Source organism: Dermacentor silvarum, chromosome 7 (genome assembly GCF_013339745.2).
Source record: "Dermacentor silvarum isolate Dsil-2018 chromosome 7, BIME_Dsil_1.4, whole genome shotgun sequence".
NCBI lineage: Eukaryota > Metazoa > Arthropoda > Arachnida > Ixodida > Ixodidae > Dermacentor > Dermacentor silvarum.
The window spans coordinates 27,377,026-27,402,739 of NC_051160.1; the positions used below are offsets into that span (position 1 = coordinate 27,377,026).

Consider the following 25,714-nt stretch of genomic DNA (forward strand, 5'->3'; position numbering starts at 1 on the left):
AGATTAATCCCGTGTATTTCATTGTGTGGCATCTTTTAGAGCCCATTGTGCACTTAGGCTTAAAGCTGCATCTAACAATGCAAGCGCTTCGTGGCTAGTGCGTAGCACAGACACGCATGCACTCTCGCGTTGTAGCAAGCAATGTGTAGAGAAAGCAGCCACGTGCACGGATAGTATGAGTTATCTTGAAACAAAGGCAGCTGGAATAAACCCAAAGCATAACAGACGTGGCACAATTTCAATGCAGCTCACGCTGTTGACCGTCTATTTAACCCCACGAATCCCAACTATCTTTCTTGATACACTGGGTGTCGTAGCTGAACATTCCAGCGTAAGCACTGTAAACTTAAGGCAAAGCCCATGTAGCGTTTTTGGTACGTTGGAGAGAGTACCCCCCCCCCCCCCCCCTGTTTTGGATCGTTCAACACACCATTGCTAATTAATTACCATACTAATTCTCACTCTTCATTTACTTTTTTTTTAACGAGTGTACTCTCCGCGTTCTGAAACAAATGTGAACAAGTTGCTTTAATTTTCTTTGACGTGCTATGGTATTTGGGCGTTATGCGGTTAATCACACAATAGTGATAAGTAACCTTTGCTGCTGAAGGAACATGCAAGGACAAACAAGGACAAGGATAAACAAAGGGGCAGGCAGAAGGGAAAAAGCTAGACCGTATGTATCTCTTCGTTCATCCTAGTTAACAAAATGAATGCACTGCGTTTCTCCTTCAGCCTAATGAACCAGTCAGCCGAAGAAGGATGCTGGTGAAGTTCCAACAAGTTGTTAAACTCGCTGCAATTAGCCACAGTACTGCCATGCTTAATCCCAGGAAGGTGGCATGGCAAACAATGAGAGTCAGACATGTAACGCAACAAATGGGGAAACGGAATTGCCTGTAGAACGCAAAACCGCACAAGAGTGCAGATGTGTAAAAAAAAAAAAAAACCACACACACACAGTCATGAATTATCAAAGTTTAATATATTCTTTTTACTGCAAGCGGTCCAAATTGGAAAAAATGCAGCAGTTCTGAATGTGTGAGTTCAGCTAGTGAGCCTTTTGATGTGTCGTGAAGCTCAAACAGGGGCACCGATTCCTTGGTCTGCAAAGAAAAGAAAAAAAAAAAGAGAGAGAGAGAGAAAAGCAGTTTTAACTTCAATTTAGTTACCATCTTTGCTTTGAGCTTATACTCAGCTGTTACTTCTTTTTTTTTTTTTTTGGTCTCTGGCTCTTCACTACTGCGACCTGCAACGTAAACTTTAGACTACCTTGCTGCAGCTTGCAAGTATGCCTAAAACGTGCCTAAGAAACACTGCGACTGAGTTTGTTAATGAAGCACGAACACAAGATAATGGCACCAGCGAAGCTTAATGGCAAAGAGCAAAATCGCAAATGCATCCGCGAAGCAGTTTGCACTATAACATGTGAGTTCAAAGAACTCTTTTATGCCAGGGGACTACCGGAGGCGTATGACCGCCACCTGGAACCCTCGGACAGTGTGAAGACAGGCAGCCGTTAGCCAATTATTTTATGGAGGTTCAAGTGCTGTGTTGAACAACATTATCATTGCTTTTTATGTGTTTTAAAGATGAGCAAATATAATGAGCACTTTTATCACACTGTTGTAAGAGGGTTTCACTTACCAGTCATACACTCTGTAAGTACAAGAGGCAACATCCAGAAGCATTCTGTGGTTAATGACCTGTCTGTGCATCTCGAATTTACGTTATGCTAATCAGGCTCCACACGAAAGTGTACTATACTAAAATAGTACGAGTGCACTGTCTCAGTCACTGCCCTCCCTCTTTAACATTCCTGGTACGCAAAACACTGCAAATGAAACAAATTCCAGAAAAAGAAACACTCACAGCACTCACCTGAACGAGTAAACAAATCACCTTTACTCATTGTCATTACCATACTGGCATGCTAAACTTAAGACGAAGTTTTAGCTTGAATGCAAACTCCGATTTCTCTATGTAAATACATGTAGAATACACAAATGCCTTTTTTTCTTAAATGTTTGTGCAGGAGAGGTGATGCCCGCTACTCCTCTTTTACAGAAACAGTACATAGCAAAGGTATGCCCGCTCAAACAAACAAACTAGTGAACAAAATCAGCGCACAGCAAAGCTGGCCAGCTGAAACAAACACATGTGAAACAACCACTGGACCAATCTGAACGAAATTTGTTGCATTCGGGAGAGAAATTTAGATTCTAGTAGCTCTAGCAAGCAGAATATTGATTTATGGCATCAAGATTTTTTAAATAAAAATTTCAAAAAATCAGCAAGTTTCAAAACAACAGAAGCATGAAGTTTAGAAATGTGCAACTATGCATCAAGAACAGATATTGCAGTTCTGTAAATTGCATATGTTGGGGCATGTTCACACTGGGGAATCCGGCATCTAGAGCAATGTAACATCCAATTCAGTGACGGTGAGACAGGCCGAAAAGGCCATTTCCACACTGATCGATTCCAGACCGATTTTTCATCACTGCTGCCACCGGAATCTCTCACCATGCAACAATCGGAATGCAAGTCAGAAGTCTTGTAAAGCAGGCCGGACCCACCACTGCCACTGACCTTGTCTCTTCGGAGGCTATGCCTCTTTTGCTACTGAGGCATAGCCAACAAACGTGCTTGCCAGGAGGCCCAGAACTATCTCTTCTTCTTCCTTAGGGCTTGTGTTCGCGATTGACGCCACCCCCCCCCCCCCTCCCCAAGACAACAAAAGCACGCAAACCCAACGCAAACGAAGAAAGCATGGGGCATGCGAGGGGATCCGGGATAACCTGCACGCAGCTGTAATTTAGCGCATACATGGCAGATGGTGATAGTAGTCAAATATCACGCTCCGGTGACAGCTCCGGGCAGCGTGGTTGGTAAGCGATGAGAACAATGCGGCATTTTGGTGGCAGGAGAGTTCCAGCCATTGTAGATGCCAAATGCCCCAGTGTGAACATGGCATTAGAGCATCTAAAGCAGACATATGTGATATATTGATTTACGACTTACATGAAATCGTTATAATGTTTACTAGGGTTTTGCAACAGTCCTATTCACATAATAGTGGCATGTTTCAGAGCAGTCTATTATAACATCTCATTAGGACACAGTGTACGGTACTGTCCTTTATAGATGAGTGACAGAGTTGAAAACTTTATATATCTGAGTTATTTAGAAATTTTGCAATCTTCAAGGACTATCTGTAAAAAAAAAAAAAAAAAAAAGCAACAAACCTCGTCTGATTTGGTGCAGTGATTGGCAAGAAAAACGATTCCTTCGTTGCCATGTATTTAGGTAGGAGTTCCTGAGCTTTAGACTTCCTCTTCATTACATAGTACTTTTCGACAGTTCACGACACATCCTTGCTTAGCTTTTGTCAGTGCACAGCCAGCTGTTAGAAACAAACAGGCAGCATACTGGACCGTGCAGATTTCCACAGAACTGGCTTCATTTGACATCATGGAGAAGGAAGGCACTAGATAACATGCCCCATGTGTCATTGCACTCTCTTTTCCAATTATGGCTGCGTTTTGCCTCGCATAAAAATTGTGGGACTTGAGACAAGGAGATAACTAGCACAATTAAAGAAGAAAGTTCGGGCTGTTTGGTGCGTCTTCAAAGATTCAGACGCATTTAACTAGCGTTAAAGAGACACGCAGGACAAGAACGTTATCCCCTGTGCTTGTCGTTCTGATCCTGTGTCTCTTTAGAGCTAACTAATACGTCTCAATCCTTGAAGAGGCGTGACATTCTCTGTTGGTGAAGAAACAGATTTAGAATGGACTTATGTGCGTGATTTACGGCTACTCTTTAGCAAGAAGCAGGATACAGAAACCTTGCACCACCGGGTCGCATTCGCATCTTGCACGTAATGCATGTAATGTAATGCATGTAAGGTGTAGCTTTGGGCGAGTTGGTTCAGCATTATTACAACCAGTGGTGCATGAAGTGCGGTTCGTAGAGAACATCTGATTCAAAATTCAAGGACAAGAATCTGAAGGATGCCGAAGGCAAAATTCAAGGAAGGGGAAACAAACCTTATTCGTACGCACACTGAAAAATAGTAAAATCTCCTTCTTAGCTGAGTACAGCATAAGCAGCTGCTGAGCTGAACGCACCCAATTCAAGCTCCTCAGGTGCTTCTCTAATTTGACTTTACCATTGTGATGATGTGAATCATCTTTTAGCATGATGGTTAACAGTGTCCAACTTCCAACTAACAGTGTCCAACTGCTGAAACTTACTATCAGCCAGGTATTTTCTAAAGTCTCAGGCTCGAAAATGGAGCCATGATGGCTGTGGTGTGGACGAACTAGCAAAGCAAAAAAATAGTGGCACGGCTTGGTCGCTTTCTCTGGCTTTGTCTAGCTCCATGATGGCAAGGGTGATTTAAACAAGCCTGTCATTGTGATAATGGGTTGACTGCAATAGCAATTACACGGACACTCAAGGCACATTTGCGCTGTTGCCATTGGCACCAGCAATGTCGTGCTGTCCTGTTATCGACAGTGCATGCCAACCTGCGTGCAAAGTATTAGAAGGCCTCCAGAGATGTGATGCATGCTTGGCTCCAAACATGACGTAGCCAAGTGGACACACCGTTCTGGCTTTCACTGCCGGTATGATTGCTTTGCATGCACACATTAGTGTTCCCTGCGGAGCAGCTGTGTGCTTACCACACCATGGTGCACGTCAAACTAAATTTATGTAATCCTTTCTTCGGATGCTGACCAACACTGACGGGTTTCCTTTAGCCTCATTTTTCGTACCACCGAAGTGCGATGCCTGCAACGCCGCTGGCAAGTTCTTCACCGCACCAGTATTTTTAAACGCCTTCAGCGCAAGGCTTAACCTTGCTATGACTTTCAATGCTTTGCCTCTGCCCGAAATTGAATTTTTTTTTTTTTTTTGCTGGAGGCAATAATGAAATGAAAGCCACGAGCAATTTGTCTTTCTTTAATTTTTTTTGGTGCTGAGTTTTCAACGTACCTTCTTGCCCGCGACAATGACGTAAGGCATTCCCAGAGTGTCGAGGTCTTTGAGTCTCCTCCCAATTGTCCAGTCATCCCTGTCGTCCATGAGGACTGCCCCTCGAAGTTGGTCGAGCGAGCTGAGCTGCCCTGCTAGGTGTTCTGCCAAGGGCAAGCTTACAACTTCGTGACTGCCTCGCTGACCATTGTGAAATTATAAAGGAAACAAACAAAGACATTAGAAAAAGAACACACTGCAATAAGAATCAAACATTACCACTGCTGTTAGAAAGGTCCAACGCTATAGCAAACCTTGGGTGTGATGACGGCGACTCTGAACGGTGCTATGGAGAGAGGCCACCGCAGCCGGTCCTCCGAAGCAAGCATTTCGAGGCATGCTGCCAGGAGGCGCGTGACGCCAATGCCAAAGCAGTTCATTTCAAGAGGTCTAAAAATCAAAGAATTAGAAAAAAATGAATCACACATTTAAGTTGGCCCCATAAACCTTCCGATTGGCTCTACAAAACGAATCATTTTCTAACATTATCGCAATTTTTTTTACTAGTGCTCACATGTTACTATTTAACATCCTTGTACAAGTGTGTACTTCGTTTAGGTGCTGTCATGAGATAGTGACTTAGAAGTACTGTATGCTAAATGAGTTAGTATTCCGTAATGATGAAGAATAGTGGAACAAAAAAGGGACGAGGTAATAGTCTGCGATGTTGCATAAGTTAGAGATTGACTACTTGGCCAATAATATTGCTACATGCGTGTTGTATTTGGTTGTTTGAACGAGGTGCGCGGGTGCCGTTACTCGAGAAAAGAGGAGGAAGAATGAATCCAACCGGTCAGCAGTGCAACCGCTGTTGTAAATATGATCTGTAAATAGTTGCTCGTCTAATTGACTCGTCCTTCGCGTAACAATATTTATCCTCTTAATGCGTGTTCGTGTTCCACTATATATTCATGTTACTGACAACAAACTCCCAGTTGCTAGTTCGCACTCGTCTCGTGTTTCATTCTCGTCCCTTCTTTATCGTGCTATTCTTCATCAGTATGAGATAGTGATGTGTATGATGTTGTCTTTGTTATGCTCACGTGTAACAAATTTGATATGAACAAATTCATTTCTGATATGATTATTGGTTTCTACACACAAGTGTTGATACATAAAAGTTAACATGAAATTTTTCCATAAGTATTTTTTTTTCTCCCATAAAATACTCATGCACATGATGTTGCCTTTATTATTATGCTCACAAAAGGTTTGATGGTCTTGCTCTCTGCAAATTGGTCATGCACCACATCACCGCGGCACTCCGGAACAAATACAACATTTCTCCTGTGGAACTTGCATGTTCATAGTTTCATTTTGCAATTCATCTCTCTCACATGCAATAAACAGACTTACAAGAGGGGGAGGAAGGAAGAGGGAAAAAAAAAAAGTGTTACCAGACATTCGCGCAGAGATATTAAAAAGAAAAAGCTAAAGCCATCTAATACAGTCGGTTCTGGTCAAGGTGAATTCAAAAGGACCAAGAGACTCTGTTCGTCTTATCAGAAGCACATCTCAACAATATTCGTCAAAGAAAAGAAGCTCACTGTTCAATGTGCACACAGGTATTGCAATAAAAAGTAACATGTAAAAAAAAAGAAAGATACTTATTGCACTTGCATGATTCAAAGCATTTGTTTGTGCACATCTTTTTGGGCCACTCAATAATCTTTCCCTGCAGGTGCCTCACAAATCTGTTTGCCATCTCGAAATTGACCTGTCACCTAATTTGCTCCAAAACTCTTCAGTGCTGTCATGTTAAAACAATGTGTCAATGTATTCGAAGGCATTATCAGCTACATCACTCATTCCTGCATCTCCTCGCAGTGTTTTCACTGTCACAATCATTACCAGCCTGTAAGACCACCTTGAAAACCTTGTCAATATAAAGGCCCGCAAAATATAAAAGATGCCATGTGACTGCACACCCGTCACCTCCAAGATGTTTCAGCGTCCCGTGGAAAATTGCAAGTGCCGCCTAATCTTGAAGGTCATGCTAAAGAACCGCGCATTCTAGGCGTGTGTCAGTTTTGGCGAGCATTAATGGCGGCGTTTTTTAAAGTATTGATATCAAAAACGACTATTTTCACTAGCTTTCTGTGATTGCTTCCATTCGTATTTCAAGCGTAAAATTTTGCACAGAGGCTTCTCTATATCTACGCTATGTTAAAATAGGCTTTTTACGTGGTTCAGATTTTCATTGCAATTGGCCTTTAACCGAATGGATGGTTCGAGTTACGCAGTTTGTTACGAGCGATGACAGGCTGACACTTTCGTTGCAAACATCCCTTTGTTACTGCACTCTGCGACTCTTTTCCCATGCGGTCTACATGCTGTCCCTCCAGTGGCGAGAGGGGAAGGAAGATGTGAGTTGCACGAAGTGCAAACTCGCGTCTTCCTTCCCCTCTCGCCACTACACTCGCGCCACCTGGTCCTCTCTCTGGGAACTACAGTCAACTGCGTGCGCAGCCTCCGAGAACCTGTGCCTTGCCTCGCCTCACTTGGAGCTCTCGGTCTGCCTACGCCGCCACTCTCTTTTCACAAGATTTTAACACGACAGCGTTCAGAGTTCCGTGTCACTGAAAATCCGGCGTCGGTGTCGGCATAAGCGCCGGCATCGTTGGCGGAAGTAATCATGCCAAACCACATCATCCCGAACTGCCCTGACCGGGCAGGCCCTCTTTGCAAGGCGTTAGTGAGCAAAAATTGAATTTCTCAAAGTAAAATCTGTCAGAAAAATCCTAAAGTACGACTTAACCACAACCTATAGACGTGATAGCGTCGGATTGTAATTTGAATATACAAGAAAAAAGCCCGATAAGCAGCCAGGGAACTTTGAATGCTATCGCGTTACACTCGTGTGTGTCCTCCAAATTTTTGAAGTGGACCTTTCTCGGCAGACCCTTCCAACCTTTGCTGATCGTAGCTGCCGCTGTCTCACCGACCAGCTCACAAACAGACAATAAAAGAATTACGTGCCCGATGATGGGATCGAACCTCAGTCTCCAAGCACAGCAGCACAATGCTCTAACCATTAGGCCACAATTGCGCGTACAGTTATCTTATGCCTACGCCAAGTAGTTAATTGAGATGATTGGCATGTGTGCCACGTTGCGTAGCATGCTGCAAAAGCCGAGAGCAACTTGCGCCAGTTTCCAGTAGGCCGCAGATACAGAAATGAAAGGGGCGAACATTAAGAGTGAGGGCGCACGCTGTGATAGTAGACAATGAAACTAAATGCTTTACACCTAAAAAAAAAAGCCTATGCGGCCACACTCATTCATTTGCAACCACATTTACCAAACCCCTACTCTATGGTTTCAGTGGGATAAACTGGTTGTAGTTGGGAACCCTTGTTCATAGTAAAGCTTCATTCAGAATTCAGAATGCTTCACGATTGTATTCTTGAGAGCACGCGGCTCGGCTCGAGAAGTCAAAGCACGGCAGAGAAGCGTGTCCAAGTAGAGCTGAAAGACGGGGAAGATGATAGCGCCACTAGAGCTGGGTTCACCTTGACGGGAGTCCACTGGACATAAAGCAAGCAATAAATCTAACTAGACCAGTGAAGAAAGTAGTATACAAGGGAAGCAGGAGCTCAGTGTAGTGTATCATATTTCTGCTCTGGGTTTCAAAAGAAATGAGAAGTCTACAGATGCGTGGTTTCTCACCTGTGCTTGCCATCAGCATGATGAGTGGTAGCATTAAGTGGCTCAGAATATGTAGTTCCCAAAGAGAAGGCATGAGCCACCTGAAAGAAAACAAGAACAAAAAAGTTGGCTAGTTTTGGCATGCTTGTCAATTCTGTGCTGCTTATTTCTGTCAAAAGGGGTACGCAAAGTTCACTATCTCAGCTAACCAGGATGCTAGCAGATCACAGGACAAGCCGGATTATATCAACAACTTGAAGCGCAAGGACTCGGAATAAGGCAAATCAGTTCTGTGGAAACCTGCAAGGTAATGAAAGTTTCATGAAATGGTAAAAATTATTCTCGAAGCTTACCTCAATGCCTCTTGCTTCTTGAAGGCGCCCGCCACAATTTTCACACGTCTCGTTCTGGCAACCTGTAAAATAGTTGCATACATCTATAACCCGACTTGCAACAGAACAGTTCAGTGCCCCAGATGCTCACATTACCAGGCTAGTCTCTCTTGTAAAATAAATTTGGATAGGTTGACTTTACAAGTCACCCAGTTTTCTAGCTTTTTAACACTCATATGCGTGAAAGAACATTTTGCATAGAACCTTATAAGCTGGTATATGGACACCACTTCTAGTATAAAATATGCAGATAAGAACGCAGGCTTATCATTTTTCATGTCCAAGTGCTAAGAAATAGGACAACTGAGAGTGAGGAACAAACAGCCTTAACATGCAGTTAAAAAGCTGGAAAAAGGACTCAGCTCTGACCATGAAAAGGAAAAGAAAGAATTGTGTCATACCTGAGCTTGCTTCATCAATGCTGAGGCCTGTCTGACATCTGACAAAAAGACGGAAAGAACAGAAAAGTATTCAGACAAGTGGTAGTTTATGTAGTCACAAAAATCCTCAAATCTGTATTTTTTTTTTTTTTGCCACCGCACATCTATACTTGGCGACAACCATACAATTCAGGACAAGCTTCACAAAACTGCACTGCATCTACCCACTGAGCTTCCAAGCGCCAAAACATTGTTCCCAAGAGCCTTGGATTGTGACGCCAAAGAATTGTTTTTTTTTTTTTTAGTTGAACAGCAGTGCATTTGCCATTGCATCCTTAGGTTATCACTGACTACACCTCATGCGATAAACCCGAGTCATGGTGCATTGTTCAAGGTGGCATGCCAAAACAGAAATTACTATACAGGAAAAAAGAAATAGAGGGCGGGTATACTTGAAAGGAGATTTATTGAAATTTAAACCAAATTCTGAGGTTTTACATGCCAAAACTACTTATATGATTATCTTATGATTATGAGGCCTGCTGTAGTTGGCGGGACTCCGGCTTCATTTTGACCACGTGAGGTTCTTTTAATGTTCGGCTAAATCGATACTAGTACACAAGCGTTTTTGCATTCCGCCCCCATCGGAATGTGGCCGTCACGGTCGGGGATTGAACCCTCGACCTCGAGCTCAGCAGCGCAACACCATGGCCACAGGGCTAACACAGCAGGTATGGGGTCTTATGTTCCAAACCTGTGCAGAGGGCTACTATGGGCACCGGTGACGTACGCCAGATTGACTTAGCCTTTTCTGATGGATACTCAGGTAAATTGGTATTCTTGCATTCTGCTACTATTTAAATGCAAGGAATTGAATCCACTACCTAGTGCTGAGCGGCAGGAAACTCCAGCCACTGAGGGGGGGGGGGGGGGGGGGGGTTACAGGGGCCTTGAAACACTTTTCTAAGTAATCATAAAATGGACTCACTATTAAAGGATCGCGTCTCGCAATCACATGCCACAAGAACTTTTCAAAATTTTCAACTATCGCACCGATACCCGGCTTTTCTCTCAAGTTTCGTCTCCGCTAGCGCACCGGAAGCAAATACAGTAAAAGCTCGATGATACGATCACGGCTAATACGAATTTCCGAATGATACGAATTTTTCTGTGGTCCCGGCCGAGCCTCATTACTTTGCAACGTGCTAGAGAACGGTTGTTATGAATCGATTTTCAGCCTGCGTCGGTTGATACGAATAAACGCCGCCCCACCGACGGCCGCGAAAGAGAACAGCGCGCAGTCACGCGCTTTCTCTCCTTCTCTTTTGGTGCAGAGGCGCGGCGCTGGACAGCGCGGACTCCGCGGACTCCGCGACTGGGCGTGAAGAGTTTGAAGCGGTGGCGGTTTTGGTGTTTTTGTACTTTTCCTCCTTTTCTGCGAGCCGTCAGATGGAGTGGCTGCTGCGCTTAGGGTCGCGTTCTTCGTGTTTGCGCCATTTTGCCTAGTCGCAGCGAGCTATGTCTCGCAAGCGGAAAGCACTCTCCTTTAAAGAGAAATGAGACATTCTTCGAAAGGTCGATGAGGATCCCAAGAGGAAGCGGACGGAGTTGGCTAAGGAGCTAGGCCTCGCAACGTCAACACTGAGCACAATTGTTGCACAGCGAGACTATCATGAAAAACGTGCTTTCGTTCAACGTCAACGCGAAGCAAGCGAATTCGAACACGCTTATTTCGAACATACCGTGCACCGACAATGCTCTTAGCAGCGTGCCAAATCACGTGGCGGCGCCTCCGACCGGCATTGCTCCGACACCGCCATAGAGCAAAAGCTCAGGAGAGACCCCTCAATGCCGCGCGCGAAGGAACGGGGGAAAAAAAAAAAAGAACCCGCGGCGGAAATTTCCTTCTCTCTCAAATTGCAAGGTCGCCGTTTTTGCATCGCGCCGGAACAAGCGTGTACGTGCCGACTAGAGTGTTCTAGACAACCGTATTCTAGCACACACTAGTGCCGACGTCTCAGCCACGCGGATAAAATGGTAGTGAACCCTTCTCCTCTATTTTCTAGTCACATGTTGACCTTGCACGCTGCGGCAGCAGCGCAGAGGGAAGCAGCGGCGGAGGCACAATCGGGCCAACGAAACTGCCACGCCCGCAAACGCTCGCTTCCCGATAACGGCAGAAAACGAAACTTCAGGGGGCGGCTAAAATAAGTTGGCGCCAGCACGGCGGCGGGCGCGCACGGAGTCAAAGGTGAGAGAGCTACGAGGGAGTTGAGAGGGAGGGCGAGGGGAGCCACCGAAGCGGCGGAGTTGACGCGGCCAAATCCGCTTCCCTGCCGCCCTCCTCCCTCACCTTCGACGGTCTCCGCGCGCACCCGTGTGCCGGCGCCGCCCGCTCGCTCCCTGAAGCTTCGTTTTCTGTCGTTATCGGGAAGCGACCGTTAGCCGGCGTGGGCAGTTTCGTGGCCCACGCTTGCTATGCGCTTGCGCGCCGCGATATTTCATGACTCGCACCGTTCGTGCATCGTGCTATGGTGCACGAATACTTCAAAAATACGTCCTTTTAATTCGAACAGATTTTCGGGCCCCTTCGAGTTCAAATTATCGAGATTCGACAGTAGTTTTAATTGTATTTCGATGGTACAAATTTTGGCTAATACGAATATTTTTCGTGACCCCGTGAGATTCGTATCATCGAGCTTTTACTGTAAGTGGAGAAGCCACCAAGAGGGCCTCTGCCAAAAGTTCAGTGTTGCCGCGGCGAAAGGGCTCATCATGGCACCCTGTGGCGGCTGCGATAGACTACGCTGCGCAGCACGCCGCTGCCATCTCGAAGGCCATGCACAGTAGACGCAGCTACACGCAGTGCAAAGATGAAATGATTTTTCTGTGGTTTTGAAACCGCAGACATATATATTTTTTATTTATTTAACTCAATATTAGCAATTATGTATTACTGAGAATGCTGTCGCAATCACGAAATCAGCCAATAGCTGTTGCGGGTACAGCTGCTTTCGATGACGCTGCATGACGACATTGCGAAAGTGAAAGCAAGCGAGCTTTCGCTGTGTTTAACTTGTAATTTTCCTGCTGCATGCAGTACACTAATATTTGGCTCACATGTTCACAGCAGCCTCTGCGACAGATCGGCAACGTTTTCTTACTCTGTTCAAAAAGTGTTTCAGGGCCCGTTAAATTACGGGATGGTTATTAACTAAAGGGGTTGGGGAGTTAACTATGGGGGGGGGGAGGAGGCATGAACAAGGCACATGCAGAAAACATAAAACAGCAATCTTACTGCGTGCACACATGTAGGTGATCTTCGCCAATGTCATTGAGAAAGTGGAACTCGTGGGAGTAACTGCCTCCCATAGCACCTGTGGATGCCTTCACTGAAAACAAAAGTGGCCTTGTTAAAGGGGCGCTGAAAGTCTTTTTGAACGTAGTAAACAAAATGTTGCCGATCTGTCAACAACGCTCCTGTGAACATGCAAGCCAAATATTATTGCACTGCACTGCAGCAGGAAATTTACAATCTTGATGTCGAAAGCAGTGAACAGACGCTAGCTCTCGCATCTGCAATGTTGTCATCGAAAGCTGATAGAAAGCAATTTGCCGATCAATGCTATCGGTTGATTTCGTGATCAAGCATTCTCAGTAATACATAATTGCTAATTTTGAGTTAAATAAATGAAAAATATATATGTCTGCGATTTCGGAAAGAAAAATAATTTCATCTTTGCACTGCGTGCAGCCTCCGTGATGGCAGCGGTGCGCTGCGTAGCGCAGTGTACCGTGACCACCAAGAGGTGCCGCGACACTCGACTTTTAGCCGGGCTTTGCCCTCTCGGCTTCTCCGCTGTGTAGCTTCCAGCGCACTAGCGGAGATGAAAGAGAGAGAAAGCCGGTTATCTGCAATAACTCCATTTATAGTTGAAGGATTCGAAAAATGTTTGTGGCATGAGATCTGTGGGACAACATACTTTAACAGTGACGCTATGCTATGATTAGTTAGAAAATTGTTTCAAGGCCTCTGGCAGTGAAAGGAAGCCCGAATGTATCGGGTGGCTATGTTACAGCTGCACACACTGCTTTAAATGCGCACATTTGCAAAGCGCATCTCTTAATTTAGCGATGACTAGGGGTGCGTGAATACCTACTTCAAGATTTAAAGAGCAGGTCAAATGGGACGGTGACAATACATGGACATCATGTCATCTGCTATTTGATGATTTGACATGGTGCTTCTGCGGTCTCGTATTCTTTCTCTTGCAACGTTCCCATGCACACATTTGCAAAGCACACTTTTTGAATCAGTGACGACTAGGGTGTGTGTGAATATTCAAGATTTAAAGTGTGGAACAGATATGCAGATGACAATGCATGGATACCCATGTTATCTGCTTTTTGATTCAACGCTACAAAGGCAACACAGCATAGACACTGTGCTCGTGTTGTCTGCTTCTTTGTCTTTGTCTATTATGAAAGTCAAATGCTCCCATTGACAACTATTTAAAGGAGTGATGAATGGGGTGTGTGAATATTTAAGGTTTTTAAAAGTTCATTGGCCCTTCCACTCTGTGAAGATGGTTAACCAGCGAAGCTGAAACGTGCAGCCCCTCATGTACTGTGCCACATGCTATTTTATTCAACACCAACATGGACAGCACTGCGAAGAGGCTCTGTCATTTATTGTCAGATGACACAGCACTTGTGCTGTCTGCCATTTCATCTTTGTCACCTTGGAAGTTCACAGAACAGAAGTTAACAACCAACTAATTTTCCATGAGCACAAAAGAAAAGTATGACATCGCTTTTAAGCTTGTCAAGGTAAGATTGCCAGTAGTAATCACTTACCTTTAACAAAGGGAACTTCAAGCTGCTTCAGAATCCTCATATACGCTTCACATACCATGTTGTACGTACTTGCAGCCTCTTCTGTGGTTTTGTCAAATGAATACATGTCTGCAAGAACGCAGTGCAGTTTGTTGTTTCTCTTATCTCATCACAGGCAGACAGAAAAAGAAAAGATGACAGTGCTCACCCTGTTACTTTTGAAATTTGTTTGAAAATGTGAATAACCTTGAATACCTTGTTAAACGTGATAAGACCTAGGGCCACGTTATGTAAAGATTCTTTTTCCACCAATTCAATTCCTATCTCCTATCCTGCTGAATGGCTGATCTTAGCAAAAACGGGTGTGCGGCTTCGTACGAGCCAATAGGAAAAGGCAAGAAGAGTGGAAAATGGAAAGGAATGTTGCAAAATATAGCTCCTGTGTCATAAATTTGCACTTGTGTACCGGGTGATTTTTTTTTTCATACCTGCCAGCCTGCGAGCTTTAAAGTTCATAAAAACCCTGCGGAGGCAACTCTGAAGAGGAGTGCTAACAGCATGAATTTTTTTTTCAAGTTTGTTCTCAGGGCACACTTTTTCTGAGATACATACGCACTTATTAATTATGACTTACCATTAGACACAGCACACAAGCAGTGACAAACTCGACAAACGACAAGCAAGTCATTAATTTTACATCACAGTGACCTTTTCAGTAACTCTGCCATTGCCAATTTCACGTGCTTCAAGAACTTGCCTGAAAAAACTTGCTGAAAGCAAGTACTCCTCTAGTTCACCATCAGAAGCAACAGAAACACAATATAGGAGGCTATTCTTGCATTATGTGGCATCTGCCACAAGAGGGCGGTGCAAGATGATTGCTTGGTGATACCAGAGTGTAATGAATATATGCTCATAAGGAATATTGGATATATTAAAAGTATTGTTATGTCAGATGCGGCTTTGTTATACTGAGGTGTAACTGTAAATATTCTGGTACTCAACAAAGCTTGTGGTAATTTCACGTTGTCTAACTATACGCAATGTGCTCTGTATTAACGGCTTGCCACTACAGTTTGTCCTCTGTACAGACAAACAGCCCATGGTTAGACCCCGCCAAGTTTTAAGAACCAAATTCACAGCAAAAGGAAACAAACAATCAAGAAATTGCCTTTTAGAAAAGGAAATTGCCATAAAATATTGCGAGTGAGACAATTAAAATGCAGCAAAAGTAACTAACCTTTCATGATGAATTCTCTACACCTAAGCAGTCCAAACTTTGGTCGTGCCTCATCCCGAAATTTTGGAGTTATCTAGGACAAAACGTAAACAAACTAAAGTTTTGTTTTAAACAGGTTAAACGTACAATCAGAACCAAGCAATGCCCAAAAGGTAAATTGATGTATATTACCTGATAGAGCATAAGTGGAAGTGATGCTTGAGGCAACGTCTTCAAGGATGTCACGAGTTGTGTTACAGCTTCCTCATGAGTCTACAGAGAAAGGAAATTTGCATGTAGCCACGAGCGAGACGGCACAGAATAAGCAAGTTTTCATGATCTGTTGAACAAAGCGACACATGGGCTTACGTGCTATAAGTTCAGAGTACATTACTGTTCTGGTGTGCCACAGCTGCAATATTGTCATGGTGTAGTGACAGTGAATAATCAGAAACACTACCAGGAAGTATAAACAAAGCATCTAATTCTTCATTGGGTGATGTTGTGCTTAGAAAGAAAAGCCACACTCAAATGACAGCGAGTGTGGTGGGTACGGTCGTTGGTTGTCGAATCTAATGATGGGGTGGTAGGCTCAAGTCCACTGACTAGTATTTATACATGCACCACAACATCTTTCAGAGCAACAACCGCTGATTGTTCAACACTGTTTGCATTCTGCGTGCAATCTGATTAGCTATAGGACAAATGGTTTCCAGCAGAACGCACTGGCACGGACAGAAATGGACGACGACACATGCTGGTGTGTCATCGTCCCTTCCTGTCCGTGTGTGTCCTTTCTGTCCACCGTGTGCCATTGTCCCTTTCTATTCGTGTCAGTGCGTTCCGTTGGAAACCATTTGTGCTATGTCCAACCGACGAGCTCAGGCAGACACTATTCTGGGGCTGTATTCTGAAACGTTCCCCTAGGCGAAATTTCTTTTTTCGCTTTCAGGCGTGTGTGCTGATTGGCTGGTTGAGCAAAATTGAATGACGTCGGGCTCAACCACCCAATCAGCTCATCCAATTTTGCTGAAACAGCCAATCAGCGCACGCCTGAAAGTGAAAAAATAAATTTCGCCTAGGGGAACGTTTCAGAATACGGCCCCTGATTAGCAATTCCTGTCCCACCATCAAATTAGTGAAAAGGTTCACACAATTTGCGATACAAGTAAGTGTCTCTTGTGTCTAGCAATAACATATAATAATGGTGACAATGCAGTGAAAGCGGTCACCGGCAGAAAGTAATACAATGTACACATGGCAAAATGATATGGGCGATGTGGCTGACAAGAAAGAAGTGTACAAACTGCCCCCTTTGCCAAGACAAACAGACTTGCAAGGAAGCCTGCTTGAAATATGTTAAATATCCCTACAAGGCTTACAACAAGAGGACAACTCGAAAATATTTTAGCTATGAATGTTTCAGTCAAATGATGACATAGGAAGGCAAGATGGACATTTCTGTGCGCGTGTGTACACACTGGTGGATGTATATACACAAACACAGATGCACATGCCTATTAGCAGTGTCCTCAGCATGCAATGTAAGGCCAGCTCCTTGCAGCCAGTCACGTGATTCATGTTCTAAGCTAGCAATTCTAGCACAAATCTCAGAAACACTGTACCAAATGTAACACTTGCTGGTACGAAAACTGAATGGCAGGGACACTAGGTAAGAATTTATTAGCCATCTCGCCAGCCATTTGCTCTGCTGCTTAGTTGTCCTAGCACCTTTGTGTTTCTAGAATGGCTTTGATGACAGTGTAGATCTGATTTTGATTCTGAATTAGCTTCCTTTTCCTTTGCATTCGATAATTCCTTGTCGTATTGTCACCTTGACCTAGTTACGCACCTGCACACAGCAGTGATGTCATGAGTTCCATATTCTAAATTCTTTTATGAGATAAACTTAGCTGCAAGTGAATGCTGTGCTTGCATCCTTATTTGTTTTGTCCTTTTGGGCTTGTTATGGTAAGTGTGCAATGTGGGAAGCCCAGCAAGAACTAAAGCAAGACAGAATACAGTCGAACCTTGTTACAAAAGTTTGCTATAAGCATACATTTGTAACAAGCTGATATCGGCAAGAAATATTTGATCTTCTTCATCATACCCAATGATTTGTTATATCAATGTTCATTATACAGAGGTTCAACTGTTAGTTACACAAAAAAGCCACCTACAGGTCCAAGGCAGTAGTTGTGGTCTCTCCTGTCCATCAGTGTGAACAGTTCTTGTCCCAATTTATCCAAGCGGCCTGTAAGTCAGTGCATGCAGCGTCGATTAAAAGTGCAGCACTTCAACACAGAACACACGGAGTGTAGACAGCAAACAAGAAACAATCCAGCCAAACCTCTTCACAGTGAAGGCAGCATCGGGTGCAAGAACAAACAATGATCTCCATTCTTATTAAAGCAAAGCAAGCTTTCTATGTCTTTCTGATTTGTCCGTGAGTACTGAAAACGCACTGCAGAAAAGCCAACTTGCACAATAGAACTATCTGCGCACACAATAGAAGAATGGCGCACGACATACGTATCGTAGAACACTAAAGTTTACATTCACCGTTGTACCGATAAGAACAATGGGAACTGCAATGCTACGCTGCCCAGACGAACTGTATATATCTGCATTGCATTACGCGCGTCACGCAATGCATTCCCGGCCGTCACCATAGCTAGGCCGCGGGTGCAGCGCACGGCAGAAGAGGCTGCTGCACGCGAATATAAGCGCAATCGTGCCCATAAGGCCGATCCCGTGTATCGGCAACGGCAGAGCCTCTGACTGTCTACCACAGCGATCCCAAGGCAATACTGTGCAAGTGTAGAGTCGTCCGTGAAAGTGTGAGTGTGTGCGGTTAATCAACGGCTACATGATCTAAAATAAAGGCTATGCAACTTAATGAAATGTGTCTTCATTCAACTTCAGTGTTAAAAAAAAATACAATCCTAAACAAGCAATCAAATCACATATGCATCGCATCGGGTCGCTCAGCATTTCTTGGGTTCGTTGCGTGGTCGTTGTCTTTGGACTTTGATTCAGTTTGCATGGGAGAAAGCTTTGCATTCAACCATCTTTCTTTAAGAAAGGGGCTTTGATTTTTCTTCTAACAACCCTTAAAAGAAACTTTAGTATGCTTACTGCTACTACCATGTTCAGTCAAAGTTTCCCAACAAGACTGCACCTGTTGATCCACATCGTTTGATAAAACAGTTGGTATCTGCTGTTAAGACCTTTAGTTGCCAAAACGCAATGGAATTAGTCACTGTGTTGACAGCAACTCCCCTCTCCAATAGCAAGGTTCGCACACATCGGTGGTTTGTCTTTAAGAAGGAAGCTTTCCCTCTAGGCCAACTCGAATTTTTCTATTCAAATACATGTTTAACACAGAAATACTCTCCAGGTCCTTCTGGATACATATTGGGTAGCACTTCACAGCTTGCTGCAGTGCTTGACCAACTTAATTTGACAGGATTATGATAAGGCACAGTGTGCGATGTCCTCAAACATGGCTGTTTAAAAATGAAGTCCCAGTACAACCATGTACAGAATGATGGGATCATTCATGGGGTCTAGGATTGCAAAGCAACACTGTGACTATGAAAGACACTGTAATGGAAGGCTTCAGGATAACTTTGACCACTTAAATCAAAGTATGCAGGCATTTTTGCCTTTCACTCCCATCGCAATTCGAGTGCAGTAGCCGGGAATGAAACCCGCATAATCTTGCTCAGTAGCAGGATGTCTACAGGCACTGAGCCACCATGGTTAGTACTATGCAAGAAAAAAAAAAAACAAGTTGGGGACTACAGTTGAGCCTTGTTAAATGAAGTCAGACGTGACACAAAAAAAAAACCTCCATTATATCCAATGTTCACTATAAGCATATATTCTATACACACTGATATTGGCAAGAAACACTTGTGTTTGCTTCTTCATATCTGATAATCTGTTGTATCCGTGTTCATCATAGTATCAAGGTTTGACTGTATAAATGGAGTTATAGTATAGGGACTATATTGCTGAAAAATAATTGGAACAATCATTCACTAAAATTTCTTACCTGTCTTCTTGAAAAGAGAGCTTGGCACGAGGCAGGGAAAGTATGTCTTCTGGCCGCCAACTCGCTGCAGCTCGGTGTCTATTAGATTGGTGAGGCGCTCCAGCGCTTTCATGGCCATAGGAAGCAGAACAAACGTCCCGGTACTTGCCGAGCTTATCAGACCATAATCCAACATGAGCTGAAATTCAATGCAGCCATCAAGTACTTCTTTAAATATACGTTTCACCTACTGAGAAAACAGGCACTTGAAGCACTCGCAAAAGTTCCAAACAATGTTGAAAGTAAGTTCTCACTTCATTCTGGACTCTCATTGCATTTATCAGAGCCGGTATGGCATAATGATCGGCTTGAAAGTTGCATTCTGTTTAGAACAACTTAACGTTGAGCAAATTGGTGGGTTCTGTATGGCACTGAAAGGTTAGGCATGCAAACATGGACCTAATTAGGAACGAAAAGGGCCACACAATCACAAATTGTGTAATCATACTGTGCGCCGAGCCTGACAACATGTTAATTGCATCCCGCAGTTTACACTGCCCAGAGCTCCATTATGTGTTTTTGTCCTTATTCATGTCGACATGTTTAGAGCAACACGTCATCTAGAGCGTCATGCTTTTTTGATTGCTTTACTCTTTTCCAATGATAGTGCTCTCTTGTTTTGTTCTTTCTGTTTCATTAATGGTTAACCTATTTTCTTAACGGTTAAATTATGTCATTGTATTGGGTGCGCCAGGCCTAACATGTTTATTGCATCAAACAGTTTGTATTGCGCCTAGAGCTTCATTATGTGTTTGTAAGATGTACTCCTTTTGTTGTTCCAATGCACTCTATCACATTCTGTAAAACCTATTCCTGCTTAAGGCTCAGACACACGCTAGCAGTACAAAATAAATAAGTAAATAAATAAACAAACAAACAAACGGCGTGCATTAATCGTTGAACACCTGCCTTTCAGTTGCATTCTGTGTCTACGAAGCCACATAGACAGTTAATTACTTTTGCATTAAAGTGTTGTTTGCATGACTGCAGGCTGCAGTCATGCAGGTTACGCCAAGATATCTGACCGCAATTCATGGACAGTGGTGCGTCCTGTCAACCTGTGACAAATTGTAGTGATCAGCAGAGGTTAAAATTGGCATGGTCGATCAATGGTGATTGGTCTTTTTAACTCTTTTGTTACCATGCCTACAGAAATCGGTCAATTTGATCAAAAGCTTTTCTACACACTGTTAAAAATTTCCGTAGGAATTCTTCTACTACTGACGCCATGCACCGTCTGAAATGACGACTGAACTTTAACTGTTTGCAAGATTTGACCATTTTTGGCAGATTGGGGAGTCTGGAAAAATGAAACTTTGATTGGAGGTATCGGCGAAGCTAGCTGCCACTGCTCCTAGCACTTCCTCACTAAAACAATGAAAAATTTGCGCTTTGGTTGACTCGGGACATAATTTTTAAATGACAGCAGCGGTGAAAAGACACAATAGCTTGTCTCTTGTTGTCTAATTTTCCAATCCGATGTCTAGGCTTTTTTAAGTATGCTTCAAAGAACGGTCAATGCTCATGAGTGCTTGTTATTTTGATAATTGTGTTCGCCTAATATCAAGTACAACATACTTTTTTTTATCCACCAGAGTGGGTTGCTTTTACCCATCAGCATTTCGGAAGCATACGTACAAGTTATTACAAGCAATCCTTCCCATCGTGTGGCATTTTCACTCACACAAGAGCTCGACTGAAGCTGACTAGGAGTCTAATCTCATACATTTTGAACACCGCCTGGACAAATGCCCTTATTCATTACTGTACAGGAACTGAACAAAGCACATGGAGGTTCCAGAGCCAGTTGAACACACATTGAACCACCTTGCTTGCACAGAAAAGCTGATCGAACACAATTATCATGTATGAGGAGGCTTCTGGATGCTCCCTGACCTGACAAGCATTGCTTCGCGAGCCTATAGAACGCAGTAATAAACGAATCAGCTGCCTGCTGCAATGAGTAAAAACAAATGCTCTCTGTACAATATGAACTTACTCATTTTTCACATCTACAAAGCTACTACTTTCTCGCATAGCATATAGGCATCCTCATAATAATTTTTTACGTGGTCTGACTTACAAAAGTTGGGAACTAGGAGCCAGGTGCATATTTTGTATATTTCAGATATTCTTTTTTAGTCTCAGTACTTATACTAAACATAGCAAATTATTGCTTTCATTCGTGTCCCTCAGGTGCTTGTTTGAAGTTTCACATAAGAATTCTCCGAAACTGTCTGAGCAATCACTGCTGCTTTACAACCACTCAAAGCACCAGTGATCAGGCTATAATTTTATGCATCGCGGTATACGTTGCAACTACTGCGTCTTGAAATAAAACATTAAGTATAGAAAATGAGCGCATTTCTAGCAGTAACGAAGGAGTTATAAATTTTCCTATCTAGTGATCCTCTGTCTTGTTTTGGTTGCGACAAATTGTGAGCTTCAAGTTACCGCTTTCAGGAAAAGTTCTTTTTCCCGCAGCCTTTGCCAAAACAATGCGTACGCGTGCTGAGGGCAGTACCTGCGCACGTGTTCGTTCATCGACACCAACACGCCCGTTTCTAGAGGCACTCCCTATTAAACAAAACCAATGAATATCGCGCGGTCACGTCAAGCAGAATTCTGTTTATCAAGGCCCATATCAATAGCTTCTACTATGATTACTACTTCAAGTATACTACGAAGGACAGCGGAAATCGCGTGCAAATATATCAGTTTAGGAAAGAGTTCCGCTTAGTAACGGTCCGTACATGCAGAGTAATGCATGTACTCTGATGGGTGAAAAATCAAAAGCGATCACTGCAAAGCGAGTTGACGCACAATATTCAGCGTGTGTCACGAGCTGTAACCACCCCAGTTTGCAACACGACACCGATAGCGCCAGAAATACACATCTTGGTTGTTCCTCAGCTTTGACCGAGGTCAACTTTCCGGTCGACTACGAACGCTCATGCCGATCTTTCTTCAACGTTTCGAACCGCGTATACATACCTTCTGGCTCTTGCAAAGCGCCTGCTTTGCATCAGACTTAGTGAATGTACTGGGTTGTAGCAATCGGGAAGAACGGACGAACGTCTCCGGAACCGTCGCTCCGGTGTGAAAAGCGCGTAAGCATCGCAGTGATCGCCTGGGTAACATGATGAAGCGCTTCGCTCAGCTATAATCTCTCAAGCATCACAGATCAGAGCCAAGCGCTATAAACGAGGAAACAAGAGAAACTTGTCTGCTAACTCCTGTGCGGGCACGCGGGGACGGCCAAGCGAGTACGCGCGCCGGTACAAACGTACAAACACACGCACACACACCCAAGATTCTGTCGGCTTAGTTTGGCTTGACTTGACTTCAATTTTTAAATTAGAGTATGGTTTAATCAAGTCAATCCAATCCAATCATTGACTGCGCGCGATTTTTGTTTTCTATGATCTGCGAATGATACCGTTTCCGCCATGGCTCTACGTTGTAGGTATTCTGTAGCTCTACCGGGGGTCCCGCTCTTGAAGAGTAGTTATTTGGCACTTCAAGCGTTCGCCTACTGCGCGCGCGCGTGTGCGTGCTTGCGTGTGTGCGTGTGAGACATGTAGTGAGCGATATCATTTGTTCGCACGAAATGAGATAGCGATATATATGCTTCTGTCATCAACCAATGTTTCCGAGAGCTATAGCCTTCAAAAACGTCTTCATGCATTATTAAAAAAAAAAAAGAATAACTCAGAATGTTGGTGTGTGTCGCTGCAGAATAGTATAGATGCGTATTTAGTGAACGACGTATTCACCGTTTTTATTCAATTTCATGCAGTATGCGCATTTTGCAGCTCGAGTTCTGTTAAAAGAATTGCAACATTGTGTTGCATTATGAACATCTGCACCAGCATATCTGACAGGTGAGCAAAGTAGAGTATTTAATTGGTTTTTCGTTTCTTCCCATGTGAGTTGTCTTTTCTTTTGCGCTAATTTTCCTCGTCAGCAGGACAAAGTAGAGCTGAGTTTGATAATTTTGGAGTGTGTTAATGAATCGGGGCCGGGCAAAATATATGATTTAAAATTTGTACCTTAGTTATAAACAATGTACAGTCGAACGCCTTCATAACGAAGTGCTTGGGACCTCCGAAATAATTCGTTACACAGCCCACTTAGTTGTAAACATCGCGCACAGCTCACACTAAAACTGGGACAGAATTATTCTTTATTATACAGGTTATTTCGTTGTATAGGCGTTCATTGTAGAGGTGCTCGACTGTGCCTACCGAAAATGTATTCCACGTATATGTATCAGATACAGACTCATGTACAGATTACTGTTAAATGGTTGCCTAGCGTGTGCAACTAGACTTGATTTATTGAAGCTAAAAGCACAGAATATCTGCTGTGGTATTTCATTCACACCATTACTCCATGATTTTTAATGTAATCAGTCTCAATGAACCTTTGATTCATATTGTGCTTGCCATTTCATGATGCTGAAAGTTGGCTTACTTCTTGGAATCCATCAGGTTGTAATTTCAGTGGCGGCATTCACTGCAGGCGCATATCACACAACTCTGTCACTGCTTTCACCGACTTACATTTTCGTGTGAATTGAAACCATATTGACAACGATCTATGCACGATTCCTGTTCACTGAACAGCCAGAAATGGGTTTGCATTGCTTGTTTCTAGTAAAGCCAAGCCAAAGGAGCTGTTATCTTAGACAAAGAGTGCGAAGGGTAGCAAAAACAGTGTTCCTTATTTATGCTTCTCATCTCATGTATAGCCTTAACTCACCCAATTCACTTTGTGACCTGGACCAGTAAAAGTTGTTTTATGCACTATTAACAAGAACTGTTAGGTCCAGTACAGCTCAAGCTTGAGAGATAATGGGTGATTATACGGTGGTAAAAAATGTACTTATCTGAATGACAGGATATGTACCACACTCTAAACTGTTCTCTGGGTTGGGAGAGGTAAAAGGGGATGGGTCCATGGGTTTTGTGAACTGAAACTGCACCCATGCCTAAAACTGCAGAAGGATGATCAAGTGCTTGCGGCAATGAAGCAATCTTTATATACATCCCACTGACACAAATTTTCATATGTTATTGTTCTCAAGATGCAGCGAGAGTCTGCTGTTCCCACAGATCAGAAAGCCACACCACGGAGTGCATCCATACCTGAAGTAGCGAACTGCACTCTATGGCAATTAATACTGTCGAGCACAGATATAATAAAGGACGAAGAAAGTTTATAATTTGTTTACCAAGTTTAACTTTAATGATTATTCTATTGATATATAATGTTACCGAAAAGACAAGACCCGAGATAATATTGGTTAGAATGAAATTAATACTCGTTCACTCGTTGCTCAGCATATGCATTCCAGTAGCAGTAAAATGTCAAATACATACTCGGCAAAAGCAATTCTTAAAATGACCCGTTCAGGACGCGTTGGCTGGCCAGCAGCCAGCAAGCCAACGTGCCAATCCTGTCTAATCACACTCAATTGCACAGTTGCACGTCAACAGTGGAGCAAAGCATGTGTTTGTAGCTTCATCCACATGTCATGTACAGCCAGAACAAGCGACTGGCCAGCCATAAAAATCGACACGAGACCCCTTGCTCGCCCATAGGAGGCATCATGCTTCCGTTTCTTTGGGCAGTCTTGATAACGATTTCTTTTTTCACCATTGATATGTGCAATTATAGTGAATATTGGATATAACAAAAGTACTTTCGCATCAGATGTGGCTTTGTTATAACAAAGTGTGACTGTACAGCTGTCAAGTAGATGGTGGGATAATCGGACACACCGGGTAACTGAGCGAGCATGCAGGATGCATTGGACATGGTCTTGAGCCAACATCAGATCTACGACCTTGATGAAGAGCTAGGGGACAAATATGACCTGGATAAGGAAGCAGCAACGGAAGGACATGCTGCAAACCTCTTGCTGGTGGATTTGTATCCTGCCCATCATGGCTTTGGCCAGGCGGCCTGGATCTGCTTCTAAATATTGAGAAGAAACACTGTGCAAATACCCAGCTAGTGTGTAGATTCAGTTACGCGGCACATCTGCAGCACTGTGAGTTTGTATGTGTGATATAAAATAGCAGCGTTCATCC

The 25,714-nt window shown here is 43.5% G+C and overlaps 1 protein-coding gene across 1 annotated transcript; it reads right to left on the minus strand.

Moving 5' to 3' along the window:
• Nucleotides 1-965: 965 nt before the first annotated feature.
• Nucleotides 966-22,943, minus strand: LOC119457827 (probable proline--tRNA ligase, mitochondrial). Its single transcript, XM_037719575.2, has 13 exons — nt 22,611-22,943; nt 19,578-19,755; nt 17,698-17,771; nt 15,710-15,790; nt 15,539-15,611; nt 14,320-14,427; nt 12,761-12,854; nt 9,484-9,521; nt 9,044-9,105; nt 8,712-8,791; nt 5,298-5,433; nt 5,005-5,184; nt 966-1,106 (listed from the first exon to the last, which is right to left on the minus strand). The coding sequence occupies exons 1-13, from the start codon at nt 22,755-22,757 to the stop codon at nt 981-983; spliced, it is 1,377 nt and encodes a 458-aa protein (XP_037575503.1). The 5' UTR covers nt 22,758-22,943; the 3' UTR covers nt 966-980.
• Between the last annotated feature and the right edge of the window lie 2,771 nt (nt 22,944-25,714).